Source organism: Acanthopagrus latus, chromosome 11 (assembly GCF_904848185.1).
Source record: "Acanthopagrus latus isolate v.2019 chromosome 11, fAcaLat1.1, whole genome shotgun sequence".
Classification (NCBI taxonomy): Eukaryota; Metazoa; Chordata; class Actinopteri; order Spariformes; family Sparidae; genus Acanthopagrus; species Acanthopagrus latus.
This window is the reverse complement of record NC_051049.1, coordinates 13,439,293-13,461,919: the sequence shown is the minus strand read 5'-3', so window position 1 is coordinate 13,461,919 and position 22,627 is coordinate 13,439,293. Positions and strand designations below refer to the sequence as shown.

Here is a 22,627-nt window from a genome sequence, read left to right as displayed (position 1 = left end):
TTGGCTTTGTTTACCCAAGTGCAGACAACATGACCACATCTTGAAAGTATTGCAACCATTAATTGTGTGACGGTAGACAGTACTGCACTATACTTTGTCTGGCTCCTGTTAAGCCAGTGAGCCATAACATGGTTTGTTTCTCACTCATTACCATGCAACAGGAAGTGGTTTCTAGGGGTAGAGGTTTGCCAATTATGTCAGACAGGGATAATGCCACTTTCCTCCAAAAGTCATAAACCTCTTGGCAGTCCCATATCACGTGATTAAATGTCTCAGATATATTGAGGTTGCACAAGTAAGGGCTAGCTGTCTGTTTTATATGGAGTCTCACAAGTGATGTATGATAGGCCCTGTCCTGGATCAGCTGATGGCTGTGGTTCTTGGATGCATGAATAAGTTTCCTGGTTTATGTCTGTTCCTGACATCTTGAATGACTTTTTTTGAGGGTGTTATTATCTCTGTTGGTATTGTAATTACTCTTTAAATTCTCAATCCCTTCATCAATTTTTTTTTACCTTTTGCTTCCTTGTAGAATAGCTGAGAATATAAATGATTGCTGTCATGTACATGAGACCTACGATAAATAACTTTATGCTCTCTTCAACTGTATTCTTGCATTATTTATATACTGGGGTCGACCGATATGGCTTTTTCACGAGTGATGCTGATAGCAGTTATTAGAAATCATGGAGACTGAAAGCTGATATTTGGGATCGAGACTCATTTGCCATAAAACAGAAAGTACAGTTTACTCTAGAACTGCTCTTAAGTACAATTTGAAAGTTCTGCTACTGTATCAATGTAATGTATCAATTTTTTACATTTAATTGATACATTTAGATACTAGTTACTGTGTATATTCAGATTATTTAGTGTTTAAAGGCTATTATTTGTGACGTTGTACTAATTAGATATTGTGGTGAGAGGATACTGCATCAGAGCCACAGTAGCATGTTTTAAAAAATGTTTATTTTTTTCAGCAGTCTTACATTAAATATGACTGATACCTATAATCTGAAAAGGCTGAATATTGGCCCTGATAGTTATAGTCGGTCTGCTTCTGTTACATAAGTCTTTTTCATTCATGTACGCTTTATACAGTTGTAACTGCAGATTTCATGCCACATTAACACAAATGGTTCATGAAGACAAAGTGGTGGCATGTGTGTCTGAGAGCTCAACTGTCTGTGTGTCAGGGAGCGCTTTGTGATTGGCCACTTCTTGATCATATGACTGTACATCCGCTCTGTGACTGTTGCTGTCTGGCAGCTATGACAACGAAGTTCAAAAGTTGGATGAATGGCTTCACAGAAGAAGAAGAAGCAGCTTTCCTCCTCCAAAGTGCATCAGAGATCTCTGAAATGCACCGTATACTTGGACGTTCACAGAGTAAGTGTGTCGCAATGCTTCTCCTTAGCGACAATACTCAGAAAACGAATTGTTACTGTAACGTTAGCTTAGTTAACGTAAGCTAGCTTACGAGCTCACATCCTCTTCCCTTTACAGACATCCCCCTAATGTTCCCCAGCTAGCTTAAGGCTAACAGTTAATTAACAGCTTTCAATAAATCTGAAGTAGGTTATTTTGATATCTGCGTTTCAATTATGTTTTTTTCAAGGTCCTCGCCATTAAGAAGATTATCGAGAATACTTATTACCTTAAGTTACTCTCTTGTATAGTTTAGCGTGCTGTGTTAGGCGACTGTGTACTTTCCCTCCCCAGTGTCTTTTTAGGTTTCTTTTAATTATCTTAACTCTAAGAATAAACCAAAACTATGAATTTGCAGGCCATAAAAATCCAAAACAATTAAAAAGAAAAACTAGGAGAAAACTTTTTTGTCAGACGAGCCTTTTCACATTACACATTTTTAAATCAATTCTTAAAGGGTAACTCTGCCAGTTTACACAGTGAACTGTGTTTACAGGTTTTGGGGACTACTACCACATATGTGTAAGAGTAATATAAATCCTTTTGTGGCCCTAGAGGGAGCTGGGACTTTATTGACTTGGAAAATGATCTTTTAAATTGACAAACATCATATTTGTGGTTCATGGCACAGTTATTCAGAAATGAGGTCACATGGGGTCCACTCTGTATCATGTCCAGTGATGTAAAGTTGCATTGTGGGTTATGTAGGCGACAGGTTATGAAAAGAAGTCCACTTGTCTACTCATTTTGGACAGTTTAAAAACAAATGATTAAAACCAATACAGTAGAGATATTTTTCCTCTACATTACCCACAGTGCAACCGAGTGGCATCGCTGGAGACAATTTATAAGATTAAATGCAGCCTCCTCTGGAGCCACCAAAAAGCTTTAAACATTTATTTGTTCATGAACCCTTGTGCTCCGAAGACCTGTGAACACACTTTAATGTTTAAAATTGGTAGAGTTACCCTTTAATAGAGATGCCCCCGAACATGCAGTGTGACGCTGCTGTTGATATTGAAAGAAAGAAATCTGTGTTTGAAGGACATCCGTTAAAGCAGCACAAAGCCTGGAGTGTCACTTTACTCACCTAAAGAAAATGTTCATTTGCAGGTCACATGTCCAGGAGTGCTCCTGTCGAAAAAGAATGATATCTACCTCAGTGTCTCTATCATGGGCCAGTACAGGAAGACCCCCTGTTTGCCACCTGCGTTCCCATTACTCTTTGACCACAAAATGGTATTTGTCAAGGTAAGAAAAATAACTCGGTATTACAGGAACAAGTGCTGCCTCCATTACTTAGGCAGAAGATGTAGAATTACCTTATTTCTGGTATTTTTTCTAGATATTGGGAGAACTGATCTATACAACAATATATCCTATTGCCTTCCTCCTGCGATATGATTATTGATACGCCATCATCAAATATCAATATCCTAGTGATGTAAACTTCTGTAAAATTAATTGGGGAGAAATTTAATGAGCCAAAGTTATTTCCTTCCTTTAAACATTTTAACTCAAGAACTGTTTTGGTTCCTGGCAATTCAGCCTTTTGTCAGTTTATGGCCATTTCATATTGTAATGATAGCACACAGGACAGGTTGCGATGAGTGTTTGTGATGAAGAGGCTCTAAGCTAAGACTCTATTCACTTTTTATACATTGTTTCATCTAAGTTGATGTCAGATTTTGTAAAAATGACACCACATTGAATTATGTATAATTGCTGCACCTTTTTACCCTTTTTTCATCACAATTGTGACACTATTGTTATTGTAGGTAACATTGTGAATCGTGTCATAACGTGAGTTCTCTGTGAATCTTACCTATAATGTATATCACAAATCTTCATGTCATATCCCAGACCTCATGTCCTACCATTACTTCTTACCATCTGTTGTACTTTTATCTACAAAAGACACTAGTTCAAGAAATGTCTGTCTCTTTTTCTGTTTGAATCTATATTGAATCTCTACTTCCATACAGTATACACTGCAGGCTGTTACCAGGTTATTTTTGAAGTTTGAGGATTTTAAATTAGCAAAACTTCCAATTTGAAAACTGCTGCCCCGACTTCTGATGAAAGAGGCCTTCGTTTCCCTGGAGAGGGTGGCAGAGTCAGATACCAGGCTGTCTGTCTCATCTTGTTCTAAGTATTGATTTGCCGTGTCTGTACTCTGTTTTACCAGACTTTCCCCGGTGTTGTTGACCCTGCTGATGTAGCTGACCTCCTCGAAGGTAAACGGCCGTCTGGGGTTTGCTTCCTCATCTTTTAGTCCTGAATCCTCTGCTATGCGAGCTTATAGGCTATTAGCTATGATACTGATCATTAGCTCACAGTCTATTTGTGCTTTCCTTCCTCTTAGCTGACACAACATCTTTTGAGCTGATTCAGTTGGTGCCTCCAGGTATGCTTTCTGATGATGCCATATGGGCATGTTAAGTCCCCACTGTATCTAGTCAAAAACAGAATCTCTAACTTGGATTGTGTGCATCTGTTTACTGCCTGTATGGTTTTTAGAGGGTGAGGTCCTTGCCACCATGGAGGAAAACAGCAGAGATTTCCTGTACCCTGGTCTCAGACTGAGCTCCAGAGAAGGAGCTGCGGAGAGAGAAATACTGATGAAGAGATCATCCTCGTTTCCTGTAAGATGTTTTCCATCTATTCCTTTTATTTGTGTCTTTTTTGTCCTTCCAACACCTGTGCCTGTATTCATTTAACTTCTAAAAATTATACTTAAGAATCCTCTAAAGTCAACACGGGATAAAAAAAAATGTGCACATTTATCAAGTGACTAAATTTCAACTCAGCAAAGTTTAAAAGTAAATTTTAAGAGCAGCTCTCAAGTGATCAGTTGTATGCTTCAAGGAGGAATAGCCAAAGGATAGGGGCAAAAGAGTAATATTTAAGATATGGCCCGAATTTTAGGTGAAAACATTCAGAAAAATGAATATTTCAAGTTCACAAGGTTGCTACTTAGTCCGATAGGAAACAAGATAAACACAAAATGTTAAGATAGGAGTTCTTTTCTTATTTTCTTTAATAAACAGAAAATACAACCAGACACTGAGTGTTTCAAATTGAACCTTGTGAACTCATTGTGAAATGCACTTCATTAAAACTCTCCACAGATAACTGAGCTACTTGCTGACTGCAGCAGCTCAGTTATGCAGCCAAAGATAGCTACAGCAAAGAGTACACTCAACAATCACACCTTTAAGTCCAAAATGAGAATAATAGATTTGAGTCTAGGTGTAACATATGTATTTCATGCTTGCAAAGGTACCTGAGCCACTGCACACTGTGAAATTCATCAAAGAAGAGCCGTCATGTGATGAGTTTATTATTCACATGTCATAGCGACCTCACATTGTGCTCGCCATGTGATCCACCTGAATTGGCACCAGTATTGCACTTGCCACTCACAGACAGGAGAAGATTGTCGCTTTCTCTAAGTGAGTATTCTCGTAATCTCTGTGGCTGATGTGTCTGTGCACATGACAGGCAGGTACACTACTGAGATAACCGATTCAAAAGCACCATCTTGTCTTTGAAAAAGTGAAGTAATTTCTTTAGAAAGGATGGCATTTTTTCTTACAGAGCTGTTGACAGCCTTTGCTACACAGACAGAAAAACTTAATTCCTCTCTTTTTTCTCCTCCTCCTCTTCTTTATATTATCACTTTCTCTCCCTGCCACCTCCTCCTTTCATTCCTTCATTTCTTCTGGGCTGTGGGTTGCTTTTCTATCCTCCCCGTGTCCTCCGAGGCATTAACTGGCATATTGAAATGTCTTTAAACACCACTCCCCTCACCGTTGCTTTTAAGTTTTTGTGTTTGAGGCCTACATAGCAATTTAGATGTCTCTCTCCAAATGCCATATTATTTAAACATCACTGGAGCCTCTTTCCTTTCTGCAATTTGTTTTTCTCAAGCCAGGCGTAGATTGAAGATTTGTACTTGTAAATTGGTGTTCCAAGCAGTGCTGTTATCCATCCTTTTGTCCTCATCTCCCTGTTAAAGGTGTTGTGTTTGCTCCTATTGTCCCTCACCCTCTAGGGAATCTCCCCCAAAGTGGAGTTCAGCACGACATCAGTCACACAAGAGAGTGATGGGAGGGACAGCTGGCATCCCTCACCTGTAAGTGTCTCCTTCTGTTACATCTCATAGGTTTGTGCATGCCCACACACACACACACACACACACACACACACACACACACACACACACACACACACACTGTACATCTAGCTTTTCTTCACACTTCTTCTGCACTGGATATTCTGCTCTTCTTGATATTTAAATCACTTTAAAAAAGAGCCTGCTGGATATGTACATTTTGTTGTCCGTTAAGCTGTTCAAACCCATCAAGGGCCACTCATAAGTCAAGAAAACAGTGTGTTTATCAGCCTGTTTGAGTGGTCAGAATATCTGAACACATTACAGTTACGCACTCAGCATGTTGACCAAAGCCGACAGTGAATAGCTCATTTAAAGCTCTAATGAGTGGAGCCTGCCATCAGATTTGCCTGTTTCCACCATACATACCCACCTTCTATTGTTGCCATGGCTACTGCATCCATCTATCTATCTATCCATACTGGCAGTGTTTCAAGGGTATCTGTTCTCTCCTTGTGAATGTAATTACGAGGAGGCAGATCTGTGATGCTGATAGTGAGGCTTCTTTCACATCTCTGACTAACTGGGAGTTTACACTATTTTGTCACAGAACCAGACAGTCTGTAATTTTTTTTTTTAACAAGATGAGGGTCAGCTGTATGTCTGCCACTGTGTCCTTATGGGTTTTAAAGTGTAACTGTGCGCAGCTGCGTAAAATCACATTTTACTTTTAAAACCATCTGACTCTTTCCTTTGTCTTCATCTTCCTCCTCATCATCATCTCTTTCTTCCCTATATGTTTTGTTTCATGAGATGTTCCCATCCACTGTCCACGCAGTTTTCAGTATAGAGCTGAAACAGTATGCTGATTAATCAACGTTATTGAATGTAAAAAACAAATACTATTTTGACAAATAATTAATGATTATTTTTCCCTCTTGAAGCAACAATTTCTGCCTCCAGCTTCTCAGATTTCCTTTTTTCTTTTTTTATGACTATTCAGATATCAGTTGGAGCCCTACTAAAGTTTAATCTGTTTGTTCATGGTGTGAATCTGCCTACCTGTGCGTGAGATGTGTGTAAAGCTAATCTTAGCAGTGTAGAATAATGCTCCAATTCAAGACTGGAAAAGACTGTCAGTTAAAGAAAAAACAGCAACAATAAAAATGTCTCACAAACAGTCCTGTTTGTAACATATGATTCATCACACAGTGGTTGGCATGTTGTGCCAAAAAAACAGTGCCATGCATTTCCCAGGTGCAGTAACCTAAGCTAAGCTATTTGTTTGAATGGGATGTCATTGACAGCGAAGCAGATTGTCAGAGTGTTCTCCTGGTCCCTCAGGGGGATGTCTGGATCAGAGCACCGCCGTGGCTGTCAGACAGTAGAATTTCTCCATTTTCTCTGTCCTAATGGCTCCTCGGTATGGGCATTTTCCCTGACTGCCAGCCCTCCCAGCTGACAAACCGTGTCCTGTTTTAATAGAGATTTAGAGTGATAGCAACTTCAAGCAAAACCTCTCAAACTGTAGTGAAGAATACAGACTCAGATTTTAGCAGTGTCTCCCTCATTCTCTGAAGATTTTCTGATGTCCACATCTTGTAGTAGTTGTAGTAGTTGTTGCCATTCTCATTTCAGGTTTTAATCTAGAAATAATTTTTAGTCATGCTAGCAGCATGGCTCTGGGGGTAGCAGTGCTAGTTGATCAGTTCATCTGTCAACCTGTCAGCCTACCACTTTGGTCTTGATTGAAAAATGTAAGAATTGTTGGATAGATTGCCTTGAAATTTTGTACTGACATTCAGGGTCACAAGAGGATAAATCCTAACAACTGTGTTGATCCCCTGACTTTCCCTTTAGTGCCAACTTTTCCACCTTATTTTGATGGATTTGTACAATATCCAGTACAAACATTTATGGTGCCGAGACGCTGTGTCTTAATGACTTTGATGGTCCTTTTGACTTGTCCTGTAGCGATGCTGTTAGGTTGACATTTATGGTTTTATGAAATGTAAACAACTATTAGATAAATTGCCATGAAATTTGTTGCAAGCATTCATGTCCACCTCGGGATGAATTGTAATTATGAGGATATCATCTTGCTACTTTGCAAATTTGTTGTGTTAAGTGAACAATGAGAACCATGAGATCCCATCTGCATCAAGTATACTTTGTGTTTGGTGCTAATTAGCAAATGTTATCATGCTAAAATATTTATTTGATCATGCTTAGCATCAGAATATAGGCATTGTTATTGTGAGCATGTTAGCATCATGGATCTGGTGGGCATGCTTGAGTGAGCAGCCCTGCAGCCTCATGCACTTGGTCTTGTTATTTATCTACAATAAATCCCAGGCTTTGTTTAACAGTGTCTTTACCACACAATATCAACAGTGGACACAGCAGCTAATCAGGTCAGACAAGCCCTCACCGCTCAGTCGATGACTGACTCTCAGTGGTCGTCCAGCAGAGAACAAACGGAAGAGCTGAAAGAAGTCTGAGATGTTGCTAGATGTGTGGGTGTGAGAGCACTTCTTTCAATTGCATTAAATCAGACCAATCTCAAATGGCAACCTCGATGAAGATTTATCCATCATTTAGTTTCTCTTAAAAATAGTTCTCATGTTGTGTGATTTCCCTTATTAGCATTTAGATTATCTTTGTTTTACAGCCAGGTAATGCGTCTTTATCATATTAGACTGGAGATGGCCATCAAATGCAATTAACATTTTATCTTAACGTATTTATCCCCGGTTGGCATTACCCGCAGGAAGTGGGATATTGCATCGGAGAATGATGTTAGTGGCCATTAGAGTTATTGAAGTAATTCTGCAGAGGTTGTCTCCATGGCAGTGCTGACTGCGAGAGCCGTTGTTGTTGTAACACTTAAGCTGAATGATTTAGCTAATGGTTTAATGGTTTATGTCCAGGGAGAGCAAGTCTGTGTCGAGAGTAACAGCAGCTGCCTCAATGGTTGAAATGGCTGACGCTTGTGTAAAAGGAACAATATGGTGGTCTGCAGAGAAATCTAAACTGCTGAGACAAATGCTATGCGTCACCTCAAAATTGAAACCTTGACATGTTGGAACAACATAGCAACATTTTAATTTCTCTCTCTTTGTCTCCCTGTGTCATATTCTGTCCCTGTGCCCCCAGACTTCCTGTTTTTTTCCAGGGAGGCCATCTTTAACCTCATCAGTGAAAAAGTCATCACAATCCAGGAGGCATTTTTCTAAAATAGATGATACAAACTGTGTCTCTTCTTCAAAAGGTGGGAACGAAAAGCTGGATGTTGAGGCAAGAATTACTAGCTCTGCTCCGTCCTCTACATCCACACGCTCCCCTTCTTTACACAAATCTCGCCGCAGTCCCCAGAAACACAAGAAGGAGAGAAATCACACCTCTGTCAGAGTTTCTGTAGACTCTGGCTACCAGCAACCCACAGTTTCCTCAAGGACACGAGCCTTGTCCCCTTACACCCACCGCAAGATGTGCCAGCTCTCAGAGGACGCCCGGCAGAGGCTCAGCCATCTCCAGCTGGGGCCTCACCACTTCAGGAAGGAGACTGAGAGCCAGCCGCCCTTCTTGGTTGGTAACACCAGATATATCCCTCCAAACTGAAGGCAGTTGACAAAAACGTGTTCTGATAGTTTGCTTAATGCCAATAATACACATGTTCAGTGGACAGGGGTTTTAAAATTAATGGTATCCTGAATTGATGTAGTTCAAACCTCAGTGGGAGCCTCCTAAAATTTAACATAATCTAGTGGGCAGATTAAGTGGAGGGCATAATAAGAGAGCAGTGTTAATCTTTTTACCTGAGCCGTTAATGGATTTTGACGTCATGAAAATGTTTCACTGTGCGCATGTAATATGGCCTATTATCCTCACTGAGGAGCTTGAATGTAGTTTAATAGCACACGTCGTGGATTTAGGTCTGTACACAGTTGTTTATTAACGGTTTAATTATGGCTGTATCACTGCTATGAGAAATTTGCATATAAAAGGGAGTGATTCTCTGATCACACAGCCTTGGGGAATATACTGTTGATGGACAAGAACAACACAGCCTGTAGTTCTGTGCCCCTCCCTCGCTCCGCTCTGCTCCCTGTTGTATTCCTGCTTCTTCATTTACATCAAATCTAATCCTGAGGTATGAATATCAAAATCCACTAGCATGCTGTTATTAAAAGGAATGATTAGGTACAGAGTTGTTTGTTTTTGTCACACACATGAGTGGAATTTACTAGAATACAATAGCCGTGTTATTAAAGAGCGGAGCATGTTTTTCCCACTCTGGTTTTCCTGGGGGAATCTTCTGTCGACAATTAACCCCAGTAATTTAGAGTCAAGCTGCAATTAACAAATAGATACCTAATGAAGTAGCTTAGCCCCATGGTTAATGCATTATCAGTACATGTTTCAGAGCCTCAGCTCCCTGTTTGTTTGTGCAGAGTGAAGCACATTCCTACAGAAAACAGCCTAAGTTATTTGGGATAGAATACAAAAATCTTGTGGTTGGGTTTTTTATGCCTTATTGCAATCATAGATGAAAGAAGTGCTTTAAGATTCTTTTTTGCCAGCTCTTCCTTTGTTCTACACAAATTACAGAAATGAGTGAAAACATTCAACAGATATGTTTTCTGCAGACTAAACATTTGTAATTAGAAGTTGGCAGATCGTTTGATTGATTTATTCGCCATGAAGAAAAAAATTGCCAAAACAACATCACGTCACGTCATGTGTTTCACCATGTAGATGAAATACTTCAGACTACAACAATGTTAAGTTTTGACTGTTAACTATTTTTCTGTTGTTTCCCATCAGGTCTCTAGTTGCAGTAATGTCTCTGGGATGGGAACTCCCTCTTCCTCCCCACAGAGTGGTAGTATGCTTCGACACTCTGTAAGCTTCACGTCTGATTACACAGGTAGACCTTCAAGCTCAAAACCAAATACATGTCTATGCTTTGCTTGCTGCAGAATTAACTGATTGCAAATGGTCTCATATAGTACATCAAGAAAGCTTGTGTTGTCTCTTTTCTGTTCTCCTTTGATTTATTTGTTTACATCATGATAACACCTGTTGAAGTCTTTCAGAGTAATTGCATTCTTGTTTTTTTTATTTATTAAGCCTGTAGGAGGATATGAGTAATGCCTGAAGTTGCTTATGTAATTTTTAGTTGTCATAGTGTAATAACAGTGTGAAGTTACACATTGTATGCACCAGCAGCGTACAGCTTTGTACACAGCTTCCTTTATTTAGGGCATGTTTCACTCATAACTTTTTTTTATTTTTATGGTATAATAAATAGATTACTATTTATAGGGGGTACTGTAAGTGTAATTCAATAGCTGAGGTTATTTTTTTTTAATTTAACTTTTAACTTGTCATTATAGATTGTTCTCTCCTGGGGAGTTATAGACCAAGAGCAAGAAAAGTAAGTCCATAATATTTTAAGTCACCAACACAAAGAGCTATAGTTTTTATTCAACAGCACATCAGTAGCATGGACATTAAGCAACATTATCTAGAAATTGACACTGTGCGATTTGGTGCCGGGGGGTGGGGGCATAAAACAAAATGAAACATCCTGCCAAGTGTATTCACTGGTTATAAACTGTTGCCCTGTGACCTCTTCCAGGTCAAGTCAGGTTCTGTGAGGGACCGGCCGTCTCCAGAGACACAGTCCGGATTTGAAGCCCAGACCACAAGCCCTGAGAGAGGTGCTGCGTTAGCTCAGTCCACCCTGAACGTGTCAAACTCCAGAAGTCCTCTGAACCTCAACCACTCCCTCAGAGAAAGGTAAAATCTCTAGACAATGCAGCCCTGCCATTGATATTATGTTAGGATTGTAAGATGTTAGGATGTTTGTTTTTAACTTTGTGTTGTGGTAAATTCCAGTATATCTTCAGATGCACAGCAGTAAAACACTCTGGGTCACCTCAGAGCCCTGAGTTTGTTTTTTCTGGCCACAAAACCTGTTGATTTTCTTCACACTCACGCCAAAGCATGAGAAAACATAATCCTCTCTTTTTTTGTTGTGTTTGCCTGGAATTTATCCTGATCCATCTGTGTAAATCATTGGTGTTTGCTCAAAAGATCTTAAAAGCAAAAGAGGCACCTGTATGAGTTTCTGATTACACGGCATACAGCAAATATATGAGAATCCCATGAGCTATTACTCATACACTGCCGCTGCATGTGTGTGTGTGTGTGTGTGTGTGTGTGTGTGTGTGTGTGTGTGTGTCTTTAATTTTGATCACACTCGACAGGCAGGATGAATCCTCCTCCACCTCTTAAATTACAGAAGCTGATGTCTTGTCATGTTTGTTCATTACTGAGAGGGGAGGCTGAGAGAAGGGAAAACAAAGAGGAAAATGGTATTGATTTGTGTTTCAGCCCAAGTCTGATGCATTTGACCCGATGCATGCTTTAATACATTCAGAGAGACCTTGTCATCGATCATGGCAGCTGTGAGTTAAACACACCGATGGGACCGATGTTCTGTTTTTATTTGTTTGTTAGTTTGGACTCTCCTTTCCCCCCTTCGTCCTGCTCAGTCCATAAGTAAACATTAAAATCAATAGACAATCTTAAACTGCAAAGTAAATTGTAGGAAATGAATGATACTTTTCTCTCAATTGAAAACGCGACAGGAGTTGCAGGGTGGGAGATTAGAGCAGCCCTTTGTAGATTCCCTCCGACAGGGAGAGGGGCACGTCTTACCAGCAATCTTTGATCTATAAAGAAAATGACAGATGCCAGTGGCGACGTTTGCTCCCTAAGCCCCGAAGTCTCAGTCTATTCATGTCTCTGGATGATTTGTCCTTGATGACTTTTTTGAAGCAGGTACCGAGTTTATCTGATTACAGATGAAAAGCTTCCATTCCCACACTGCAAGCCATGCCAAGACACCAGCCAGTCAGTCAAACAGTCATCAACCCTCCACTCCCAACAAATGGATGTGGATGAGATTTATTACTGTTCACTTCTGTCTGTCTGTCAGATGGAGCTTCTATTTCAGAACCGCCTGTGGCTACTAACTTGCAGATGCATTTATATTGTATTGATGAAGTGAATTCATGTCTCCAGTTCAGATGTAGAGCTGGTTCTGTCAAATGTGAAATTACTTTTTTTTTTTTTGCACAAAAGGTTGAAGGCAGAGGAGCCAAAAATGAATGTTAAGATAGAGAAACTATGTTGAGTATTTTTAAAGTCTGTTGTTGAACAGAGTAGACCTGAAGTGTGTGTCAAGTCAGTGCACAACTATTCAACTCTTCCATCTTATGTCACAGCACAGACTAGTGGACAAAAGTAATACCTATGTATATATATCTCTATCTATCTCCATCTATCTATCTATCTATCTATCTATCTATCTATCTATCTATATATATATATGTATATATATATATATATATATTTATTTATATATATATATATATATATATATATATATATATATATATATAAAATGTTCCCCAGCTATCATTGTAACTTAATATCTTTATTTCCTAGAATGTTGATCGTGTATTATTAGTCATTTAAAGAGGCATTTAAAAGCTATTTCTCTTGTGAGTTCTCAAAACAAATCAATGTCTACTGACTACCCCTTATGACTAGTTTCTTTGCTTTAGTTTAATAGTCTTGAAACACTAGAATTATCTAATAGACTAACTAACTACTCAATAAATACTCATCATAATTTCCCCAGAGCCAAAAGTAATGACTTTAGATTAGTCTTTTTTCCAACCAACTGTCTAAAGACTCATTCCCTGTCTAAATGACAAAGAAAGGCAGCAAATCCTAACATTTAAGAAGTTTTAACCAGAAAATGTTTGACATTTTTTGCTTGAAATATGATTGAAACAATAAGGCACTTACCAAATTAGATGCACTGCAGCTCTTCCATCCACTTATTCACAAGAAAAAATATGCATAACTTTGTGTAGCAGGGAAAAAAATATTTATGTATGTATGTATGTATGTATGTATGTATGTATGTATGTACATTTCATCTCCCCATTGTTTTCCAACTCCTCAGACTTAACTTTTGATGTAATGCGGGGGTCCTGATACTCAAACTGACAACCACTAGATTAATCAGTAACGAAAATATTTGTTAGATGCAGTCATAATACAATTACAAATTATTTTTTCTATAAACATCAGACCAACTTGATGCAGGTATATGTGAGTATTCTTATGTGATTATAAGTTGTAAACATGGCATTTCTTTGTGTTTCCGTCAGACTCCAGACCAGTCGACCCAGTCCATCCTACTGGGAGGAGATTCACAGCCGAGTACAGAGGATTCTGCAGACACACAAAACTACCTGGGACCAGCAAGTGACCTTCGACCTTTAACTTATTGATCCACACACAAGGTGCCCAAACCACTGTGATCACAACAGAAAGACTATTTACTGTCACTGTCTCCTCGTGTGTGTGTGTGTGTGTGTGTGTGTGTAGGAGTTGATGCACATACACACACACACGCACACCTGCGTACCTTCTTAACCTCAGGATTTTATCATTCAGTGAGTCGAACCATCTCACACACATGTATCTTCATTTATCTCCCTTTGATGTTCATTTAAATTTCAACCCATCGCAAGCACCTGCTGAGCCGTGCTTGGCGTCGTTACTCTTTGAAAAAGGCAGAAAATTTGCAGGGGTTACGTTCAAAAGCAGAGCAGCATGGCTTTCCTCCCACCCGTCAGCTGGGCTGTTCTTTTTTTCAACGCCCCAATGGTGAAACCAAACAGAGACGTAGTCTAATTTCTCTAAAGCTGTGTGAAATTGGCTCATGTATAAAGAAGCAACATTACGTGTGTGTGTGTGTGTGTGTGTGTATGGGAAAGAGACATGGTTGGATGTAAGCTGCAGCTGTTAAGGGCTCATCTCTCGTAACACAAAGAGAGACAAGAAGGTAGCCAAGAGCCACCGTTGGGAGCCAGCAGTTACAAGAGATTTAAGAGAGAAGAGGAACAAAAGTAATCCTGAATGAAAGAGCAGGCGACACAAAGACATCTAGCTTTAACATAAATTAAGACAGTCACTCAGATCCAGAGTGTTGCACTAAAGTGTCTCTGACGTTCAAAGTGTTTGGATGTCCTCATCAGAGGTTATCTGCTCTCTATATACAACACGTTCAGCCACAGGAGCTGAATTACATATTTTATCAACACTCATAAAATAAAATACAGCTGTGTTGTGCACTCCCTTCACAGCTGTATACACAGATACATTCATTGAGTTCTGACTGATATTTAGTATAGAAAGTGTATTCTATCTTACAGGAGGGAATAGCTGAAACCGTGAGTGATCACTTGGACTCTTATAATAAATGTGCAGACAGGATCTACTTAATTATAAAACTAAATCTTGTCTTTGACCCTATTAGCCATGTGTCCATCTCTACAGAGCCAGAGGAAAAATGGCAGTCAGATTGTGATGCACACTTAAAAAGACAACAACAGGTGTATCCATTAACTTCTGACAGTCGTAAATGTGTTTTTCATGTTGAATCTTGAATAGAGCCAGTAAAATATTTGGGGAATTAATTCCCCAAGCTACTTGTGTGCAGAAGGTAATAGTTTTAAATTCTGCACTGACTTCAAAGTATTTATGACAGTGTAACATTACAAACTGTGTGGAGTCTGCCTTTTAATGTTAATGTAAGCAGCAGCAGTACTCATCAGGCATTAATGATGGTTGAAATTTCTTTAATTTTTTAACAGAATAACCAACTGCATTAACGTAATAAGTTTTTTTTTTTTTTTTAAATGTAAGTATATGTATCTCGCAACGTGATGTAAAACAGTCAACTGATGCTTCTTTATGTGATGATGGTAATAATGTCAGTCCACAGAACATGTTGCAGGATAAAGAAGGTGAGCAATTTAATTTATGTGCCAGTCAAAATAAAGTATTTTAAAACAGAAAACAAAGCCACTTGAATTAAAGAAATTGCATTTTAATGTTCATTTGTTGCATGTGTTCTTAGAGTGACTGATTACTGTGCAGGAAAATGTTTGTAATATAAAAATCCACGTGATTCACACTTGTTTTTTTTCAGATGTAAATAAGCATGTACACATTTTCTTTGACTGTTAACACTATGCTTACTTAATCATTTATTTATATAGTCAGCTTGTTCATGTAAACTCAGTTCATCTTCAGAGATGAAGAGTCTTCAATGAACAGGATTCGCTGAAGTCCCAGAATATGACCACTTGAGGAAGTGGAGTTGATGTCATCAGTAAGATTCTGTTCATCACATCAAGTCTTCAGCTTTACTTCTTACGGAATTTCTTCTTCTTGTTGTTCCTTCTGCCGGCTCCATGTGCTGCTTTCTCGGCCACAATTTGCTGGTACTTCTTTTTGTTTTTCCTGGTAGGAGAAGAGGAAATTGTTTTTTTTAGCTGTTGTTTGTAAGCAATCTTTTTACTGGAACCCACACCAAGTACTCAAGACACATTCACTGATTGTGTTTGTTTTCATTTCAACTTACTGCCTGAACTCGGCATCGGCCAGCAGCTCCTCCACCATAGTTCTCTTCCTGCCCTTCTTGGGAACACGGGAATGATAGAAGTCGACTGGGTTGTCCACCACTGTACCAACCTGTTTCACACACACACACATAAAAAGGTTCACTCAAAGTGTATGATAATCAGAGCATAGTTCCAGTGAGTATTACATAAAAGAGTAAACTACAGAACCTTGAGGGGAAATTATTTGAGCTAAAAGAGTCGAGAATGTCCTTCTTACGAAAACAAATATGAACATTGAGGGTGTCTGAGACTCGCAGTTTTTTACCGACCTGAAAGTATTTGGGAAAGCCATCTCTGTCGTTCTTCTTGTAGAACCTCTTGGGATCCAGGGAGCCTCTCATCTTCAGGACTTTGAGGTCTCCTTTCAGCTCCTCTGTGATTTCTGGGGCTTTCATGTTAAACCAAGCATCTCCTGTTGACTTCTCCCTCTCCACCTGGGAAAAACAGTGATTTCAAGGATTTAAAAAGCACTGTCGAAGCCTTTTGAAGCACACATTTGGAATAAAGAAATGCAGTGATACTGTATTTACAGTGACCTATGTTCATGTTTTTATGATTTGGGGCTGTACGTGAGTGATGCATGATCCATCTGCTGACCGGGAATCATAAACCAAGCATTACTTTGGGAAACTTACTCTGTGTTTCAACTTTACGGCTTTTTTGGATTCACTGTATGGAGGCACCGCATCCTTCTTTTCAAAGTCTGGTCCAATTACACTCTTCTTCATCACCTGAGGACAAAGAATAAAACAAAAACTTCCAACACTGCAAAGCACCAAACTATGAAGACCTCACTACTCAGAGATAAAAGGCCAAAGTCGAAAAGAATCGGTGAGAATAACCCCATGAATAACACCATCGCAGGTGTTATTGGATTTACTTGCCTTTGCATAACTATAAAGTTCATTATTCATTCTGCATCACGGAGAACTTTCAAATGGGGAAAAATCAATCACTTATTTACCTCATCCTGGATCTTCTTTTCCTTTAGTTTTTGCAGCGAACTGGAGACGGGTTTTGATTTGCTGCCATCAAAATTGATGTATAAACCCCCGAGCTCCTTCACTCTGATGCCAGGGTCAATACGGCTGGACATCTCTTTCCTGAAACAAATTGGCACAGAGAAAATTCCTCAGGAGGAGCGGTCATGTCTCATTTCTCACCTCCGCACACGCTTCTAATGATAATATAGAATAATAACAAAGAGTGTGGCTGTACTTTCTGCATGTGCTCAGTTCTTAAAGTCTGGTTTACTAAATACTTAATAGTTTCATTGTAAACAAATCCCAAGAGAAGACCAACACAAACACTGAACTGATCCTACTAACACGCCAAATACTTCTTATGCCTTGTTACTATTGGAGACGCCATGTTAGTGCTCTGGCTGACATGTTCTTTCAGTAAGATGAACGTGGGTGCTGTGTTCATGGTCCTGCTGCCGGTAATACTGACTAGAGCACCAGATGTGTATTAATCCACAGCTGAAAATAGTTCAAAACAAACTGTGTAACATTTGGGAGCTGCTGCGATATGACATGGTGAGCCTCGAGATGCTATAGGTGGATTTAGTTGTTTTTGGACAGAGCCAGGCTAGCTGCTCTGCTGTTTCTACACTTCACACTTAGCTAAACTGCTCTCTACTCTCTAGTCTGATCCAAATACTTGCATCAACAAATACTTCCTACCCCCTAACAATGGGTGTGTAGTGTCAGACAGCTGCTCATTTAGTCAGGGTAGATGGGTGTGAGTCGACTTTACTAGAAGGAATTCTGACTTTAAGTTGCGTACCGCTGTTCTTTAATCTGGGAATATGTTGGACATTTTCTGGAACTCTGTGTCTAGAACGCAGCATAACTCTAAACACAGAAGCCAAAAAGCGCACTTCCAAATATGTCGTATTACTCCTTTAAAGGGTTAATTGACGCTGGTTGACTTGAGTATAGAGGCAGTCAGCACTTAAAAACCTTTGGAGAGAGGAGGGAACAGAATACATACATTTAGCAAACAGAAACTTTTCCATTAAAGTATCTTGGTCTCAATTGGTCAAATGGCGCCCTTCTTTTTTAACAGCCAACTGTAATACTGCCATGTTATTATCAAGCTCATTTGATAACATACCATTGCCTTTTATACACCAGTCTTTTCAGTTTTTTGGAGTCTTTTTTTGTTTTAAATTTCCTTCTAAATGTGTTGTTTCCATTTTTGACATGCCAGTTTTGTCTTCTTGTTTTCAGTATTTGTTTGCTTTGTCCTGTAATTAGTCAAATATAAAGATGTTTGAAGAAAAATTACATATTTACATGTCTGTCTTTGTAAACACGTGTGAATGAACCAATCTGAGGCTGCCACCTGTCGTATACTTACAAAAGAGGATTTCTACTCGAGTAGAGGATGTTTGCATCTTCATCATCATCGTCATCCCCTTCCTCATCCACAAACTCCTCATCTTGCTCCTCCTGCTCATCTTTCTCTTCCTTTGTGGCCGTCTTCTCCTCTGTTGGCTTCTCCACGTAGTACTGTTCATCAGCCTCCTCTCCAGGCCGCGTGTCGATCATAAACAGACCACCTAACGACGGGCCTGCAGGTGCAGCCTTTTTGGAAGGTCCTCGTCTATCCTCTGCCGTGAGCTCCACATCCTCCTCTTCCGAAACATCCCTCTCCTCATCATCATCATCATCATCAGCATCTTCATCGTCGCTGCTCTCCAGCAGGCTGATTACTTTCTTCTTCTGGATGGCGATGTCTTCGGGCTGCTGATCAGTGCCTGAATCCACTGTGATGTTGTGCTGCTGGCTGGGTGTCACCTGAATGGACTCAACTTGGGCCTCAACCACCTGCTCAGCATCACTGTTTAATGTGCTGGCTTCCATTTTCTCCTCCTCACTGGGCCGGGTTTCCACAACAGCATCCTCATCTCTCTGTGATGGGTGGGCGTCCACATCAGCCACTTCCATCTCTTCTTCGTCCTTCTCTTCAGCCTCCTCTGTGGTGTCATTAGTCCTCTCACATAATGTTACTGTAACTGATGGGCAAGGCTCTGCAGGCTCTGATGACTGGACTGCTTCCTGCTTCATTTCCATCTCTGAGGTGTCCTCGTCCTTGTTTTCATCATGTGGCTCCTCCTGCTGGTGTGTGATAGTCACTACAGGTTCACTAGCAGATTCTTCTGATACTGGTGGAGCCAGGAGAGAGTCTTCGTCCGAGATGACAATGACTCCCTTTTCCGCTCTGATCGTATCTGGCTCATTGGACGTGGGATCAGTACTTTTCTCATGCTGGTCCTCCTCTTCCTCCAGTGTTTGGCTCTTGTCTTCTTCCAGCAGTGTGGAGTCTGCGTCCACTGCAATCACTGTGCTTTCTAACTTAGACTCATTTAATGAAGTGTCCTCCTCAGCTGAATCGATGGCTTTTTCTAGAACAATACTAAGATCCTTGACTGAGTGCCTGGAGGCTCCTCGACTGCTGTTCCCCGAACCTGTGCGGCTGCTGCAGGGAGTCCCTCTGCTGCGGGTGGAGCAGGGGCTGCCCACGGCGGAATGGGTGTCTGTCAGCTCTGAGTCGGAGTCCACAGCTTTTGCCTTTCCCCGTCTACGAGTTGACATACTGTAAGTGGGCCCGGACTCAAACCCTTCAGAGTTACAAGACAGGGATTCACTGACGTGTGCAGTGGCTGCTGCTTTCCCTCGTGTTGCCCGGCTTGTTCGAGTCATTGGGGCAGGGGAGAGAGAGCTCTCTGCGGCTTCATCCAGGTTGATGGGGATGGGAGCTGTCTGCCGCCTGGATCTCATAGATCTGCGGGTGGTGGACTTGGAAAGTTCCACTCCTGAGACGCTGGACATGCAGCTGTCTGCATCAGAGAGCTCCGATTCCACAGTTTGCGGTTTGGCAGATGATCTAGTGCGAGGGATTTTTCTCTGACTTCTGGTGACTCTCTGGGATTCAGACACCACAGAGCTGCAGGACTCAGCCTCTTGCGCCGAGTCGACCTTAGTGTCACCCGTCTCAGTGGGAGCTGGGTCCGAGCTGTCTGGAGTCGTCTTCCTCCTTGTGCTTCGGCGGCTACTTCGGCCAACTTTTGATGCAGATATTGCAGAAGAGCACGATTCCGCCTCAGATATAGCCTCATTTTCATGACTTACTGTGCGGGGCTGTCTCCTTCGACCCCTCTTGTGCGTCACTGGTGGCTCGACGCCGGACACTGCGGAGCAGCAGGACTCCACGTCGGATATGTCCGCTTCATGAGTGGAGTCCAAAGGTGTGCATGGCTGCTCTGGACTGTGAAGCCTGGACGCCCTGATACATCTTTTCAAAGAGGTGGCACGTGGAGATGCCGGATGTTCGCTCTGAATATCTTCAAGCTGGCTGCAAGCCTCCACCAGGGCATTCTGGGTGGGACTCTCCGCTTGTTTAGCAGTGCTTCTGGTTCTGCGACTAGTAGAGGGAGTGGCCTGTGTGGCAGAAAAGAAGAGTTAATGATGAAAAGACTACAACCATGTGTTCATCCACATCACAAGCCTTTCTGACTTCTTGGCGGTGTGCAGATCGATACAGAAATATCACTACATCTAATCCCAAAGGACGTTCTAGGAACGACTTTCAGATAAAAAGATAAAAATCTAAACTCTGTTAATTTAGGTAAATGTATGTTTCATCATCAACAAGAAGACAGTATAAAGAAACTGCATTATAACTACAATTAAGTCTAAATAATACCCAGTCGACAGGAATTCCGAATCTCATAGTCATATGCGAGCTATGCCTCTGTAAATGCAAAAGGTGCCACCGAGAGAGTGGACACTGATGTTGATGTCTGACAGTAAACGCAGTCACGTACTGAGTTTGATAACTTCTAAGAATGATAACAGCGCTGAATGTGATGTGATGGGGGCCTGTGGTGAGAAGCAAAACTTGTTTAGCATCTGACATTTAATCACAACAAAGAATATGATGAGGTTATGCAGTGGTGGGCTGAAGAAGAGGAGAAGAAAGGTGCCGTAAATGTGAGACGTTCAGAGCCATGAGGTGGAATCCATTACTGTCACTGACTGTGGAGAAATGAGTCACATCCGTCCAGGATTTAGGTTATTGTGCCGATATTTAAAAAAGTGGTGATTCCCCACATTTTTAAAACTACTGAATGCCATTTCATTAAGCTTTTGTATGATGTATCGGTATCGTAGGAACCAGCCTGAATTTTACTTGGATCAGAAAGAAAATCCTTAGTATTGTGCATCACTACTGATTACCACCGCAACTTCATCTTTACTAAAAACATAAATACATTTATGTAACAGACAGAGAGCATCATCCATTAAAGAGGCAGGGCACTGCAGTTTTACCCTCCAATCTTAACTTTCCGAAACAAATTCTTGGATGTGGATGTGGATTAGTACACATGTGGTCCTCTAGTGAGAATACAGGATTGGCCTTAAGTAAAACACAGTCATTGTTTATGGTAGTAAAGTAAATCGTAGTTTATGGATTCAATTGAGTTTGCACAAAGGAATAAGCTGCATAAGGCTTTGGCTACACAGACTTTTAAATTGTTGTTGTTTATGACAAAGCATTAGTTGTGGTGGTGGTGGTGGGGTCTTACAGTAGAGTTTAACACACTTTGTAAGGACATGAGATGTTCTGTCACTGCTCCATTCTATACATTTTCTATTCATAGTTTCATCAGTGATTTGGTTCGCTGTTAAAATTCCACGACACTGGTTCGATCATAATGAACTGAACGCAATTTGATGGTTGCAGTGTCTTTTAAACCCAAGCCACTAACATGGTCAATCATTCAAAGCTGCACTGAAGTTAAGATAAACACACACTGAACTTCGCCCAAACGCAACGACTCTCAACACTGTTCGCTATGCGTTGTGTGCAGTCTTATTTATTCCACGTGTTCTGTCTTATTTACGTCTTATTTACTCCATAGGTTCTGTAGTTCCGTGTAGTTACTCGTGTCACTAGGTCGACACGTTAAACGGTGAACGGACCGATGGAGTCCACGTGAACTTTGAAACAGCTTCACGCCAGCAAACAGACCCGTGAGGAGCTTCATTCACGTCGGACTGAAGCTTCACATCCTCGCTAAATATTTACAAGTTTCCAGAACATCTTTCTTTCATACGTACCGGGACCTCAGAGGACTGCTCTGGGTTTGTTTTAGTTGGGGAGTACACGCGTACCCCTCTCCTGGTGGCCACCATCTTGCATGCTGCTGGATCCTCTGTCGCTTCCTGTATGAAGGCTAGACTCGACTAATCGATCACCGGAAGTAAGATACAGGCTAAGCAGACGACCGCAGAGACGTGAGCCAATTTAAAGAGAGACTGTAGTTTCGTTCAATTTCTCCCAATTGGCGTACTTAATTCCTATACTTATTTAAGAATAGTGTTCATTGACCTTGACCTTGAACATTGTTGGACCATCAGAGCCTAGTCCTATGATGCATTGTTCGGATATTAATGCTGATGTGTTTATGTTGTGTTTACATTTTAAAATGAGTCCCCAATCTACTGTGTTG

At 40.7% G+C, this 22,627-nt stretch overlaps 2 protein-coding genes across 3 annotated transcripts; one reads left to right on the top strand and one right to left on the bottom strand.

Moving 5' to 3' along the window:
* Positions 1-1,233: 1,233 nt before the first annotated feature.
* spata6 (spermatogenesis associated 6) lies at positions 1,234-15,537 on the top strand. 2 transcript variants are annotated; one of them, XR_005077641.1, is made up of 12 exons: positions 1,234-1,389; positions 2,542-2,679; positions 3,617-3,665; positions 3,794-3,835; positions 3,949-4,073; positions 5,486-5,566; positions 8,702-9,133; positions 10,373-10,475; positions 10,945-10,985; positions 11,190-11,350; positions 13,801-14,018; positions 14,380-15,537. XR_005077641.1 is itself a non-coding variant. In XM_037114045.1 (11 exons), exons 1-11 carry the CDS (start codon positions 1,300-1,302, stop codon positions 13,913-13,915), a joined length of 1,377 nt encoding a protein of 458 aa, XP_036969940.1. In that variant the 5' UTR covers positions 1,234-1,299; the 3' UTR covers positions 13,916-15,537. The 2 variants fall into 2 exon arrangements, 1 of the variants encoding a protein (XP_036969940.1); XM_037114045.1 differs by having other exon boundaries at positions 13,801-15,537.
* dnttip2 (deoxynucleotidyltransferase, terminal, interacting protein 2) lies at positions 15,507-22,384 on the bottom strand. The gene is made up of 7 exons (XM_037114044.1): positions 22,236-22,384; positions 18,469-20,552; positions 17,069-17,207; positions 16,740-16,835; positions 16,374-16,538; positions 16,065-16,174; positions 15,507-15,943 (listed from the first exon to the last, which is right to left on the bottom strand). The coding sequence occupies exons 1-7, from the start codon at positions 22,308-22,310 to the stop codon at positions 15,847-15,849; spliced, it is 2,766 nt and encodes a 921-aa protein (XP_036969939.1). The 5' UTR covers positions 22,311-22,384; the 3' UTR covers positions 15,507-15,846.
* Between the last annotated feature and the right edge of the window lie 243 nt (positions 22,385-22,627).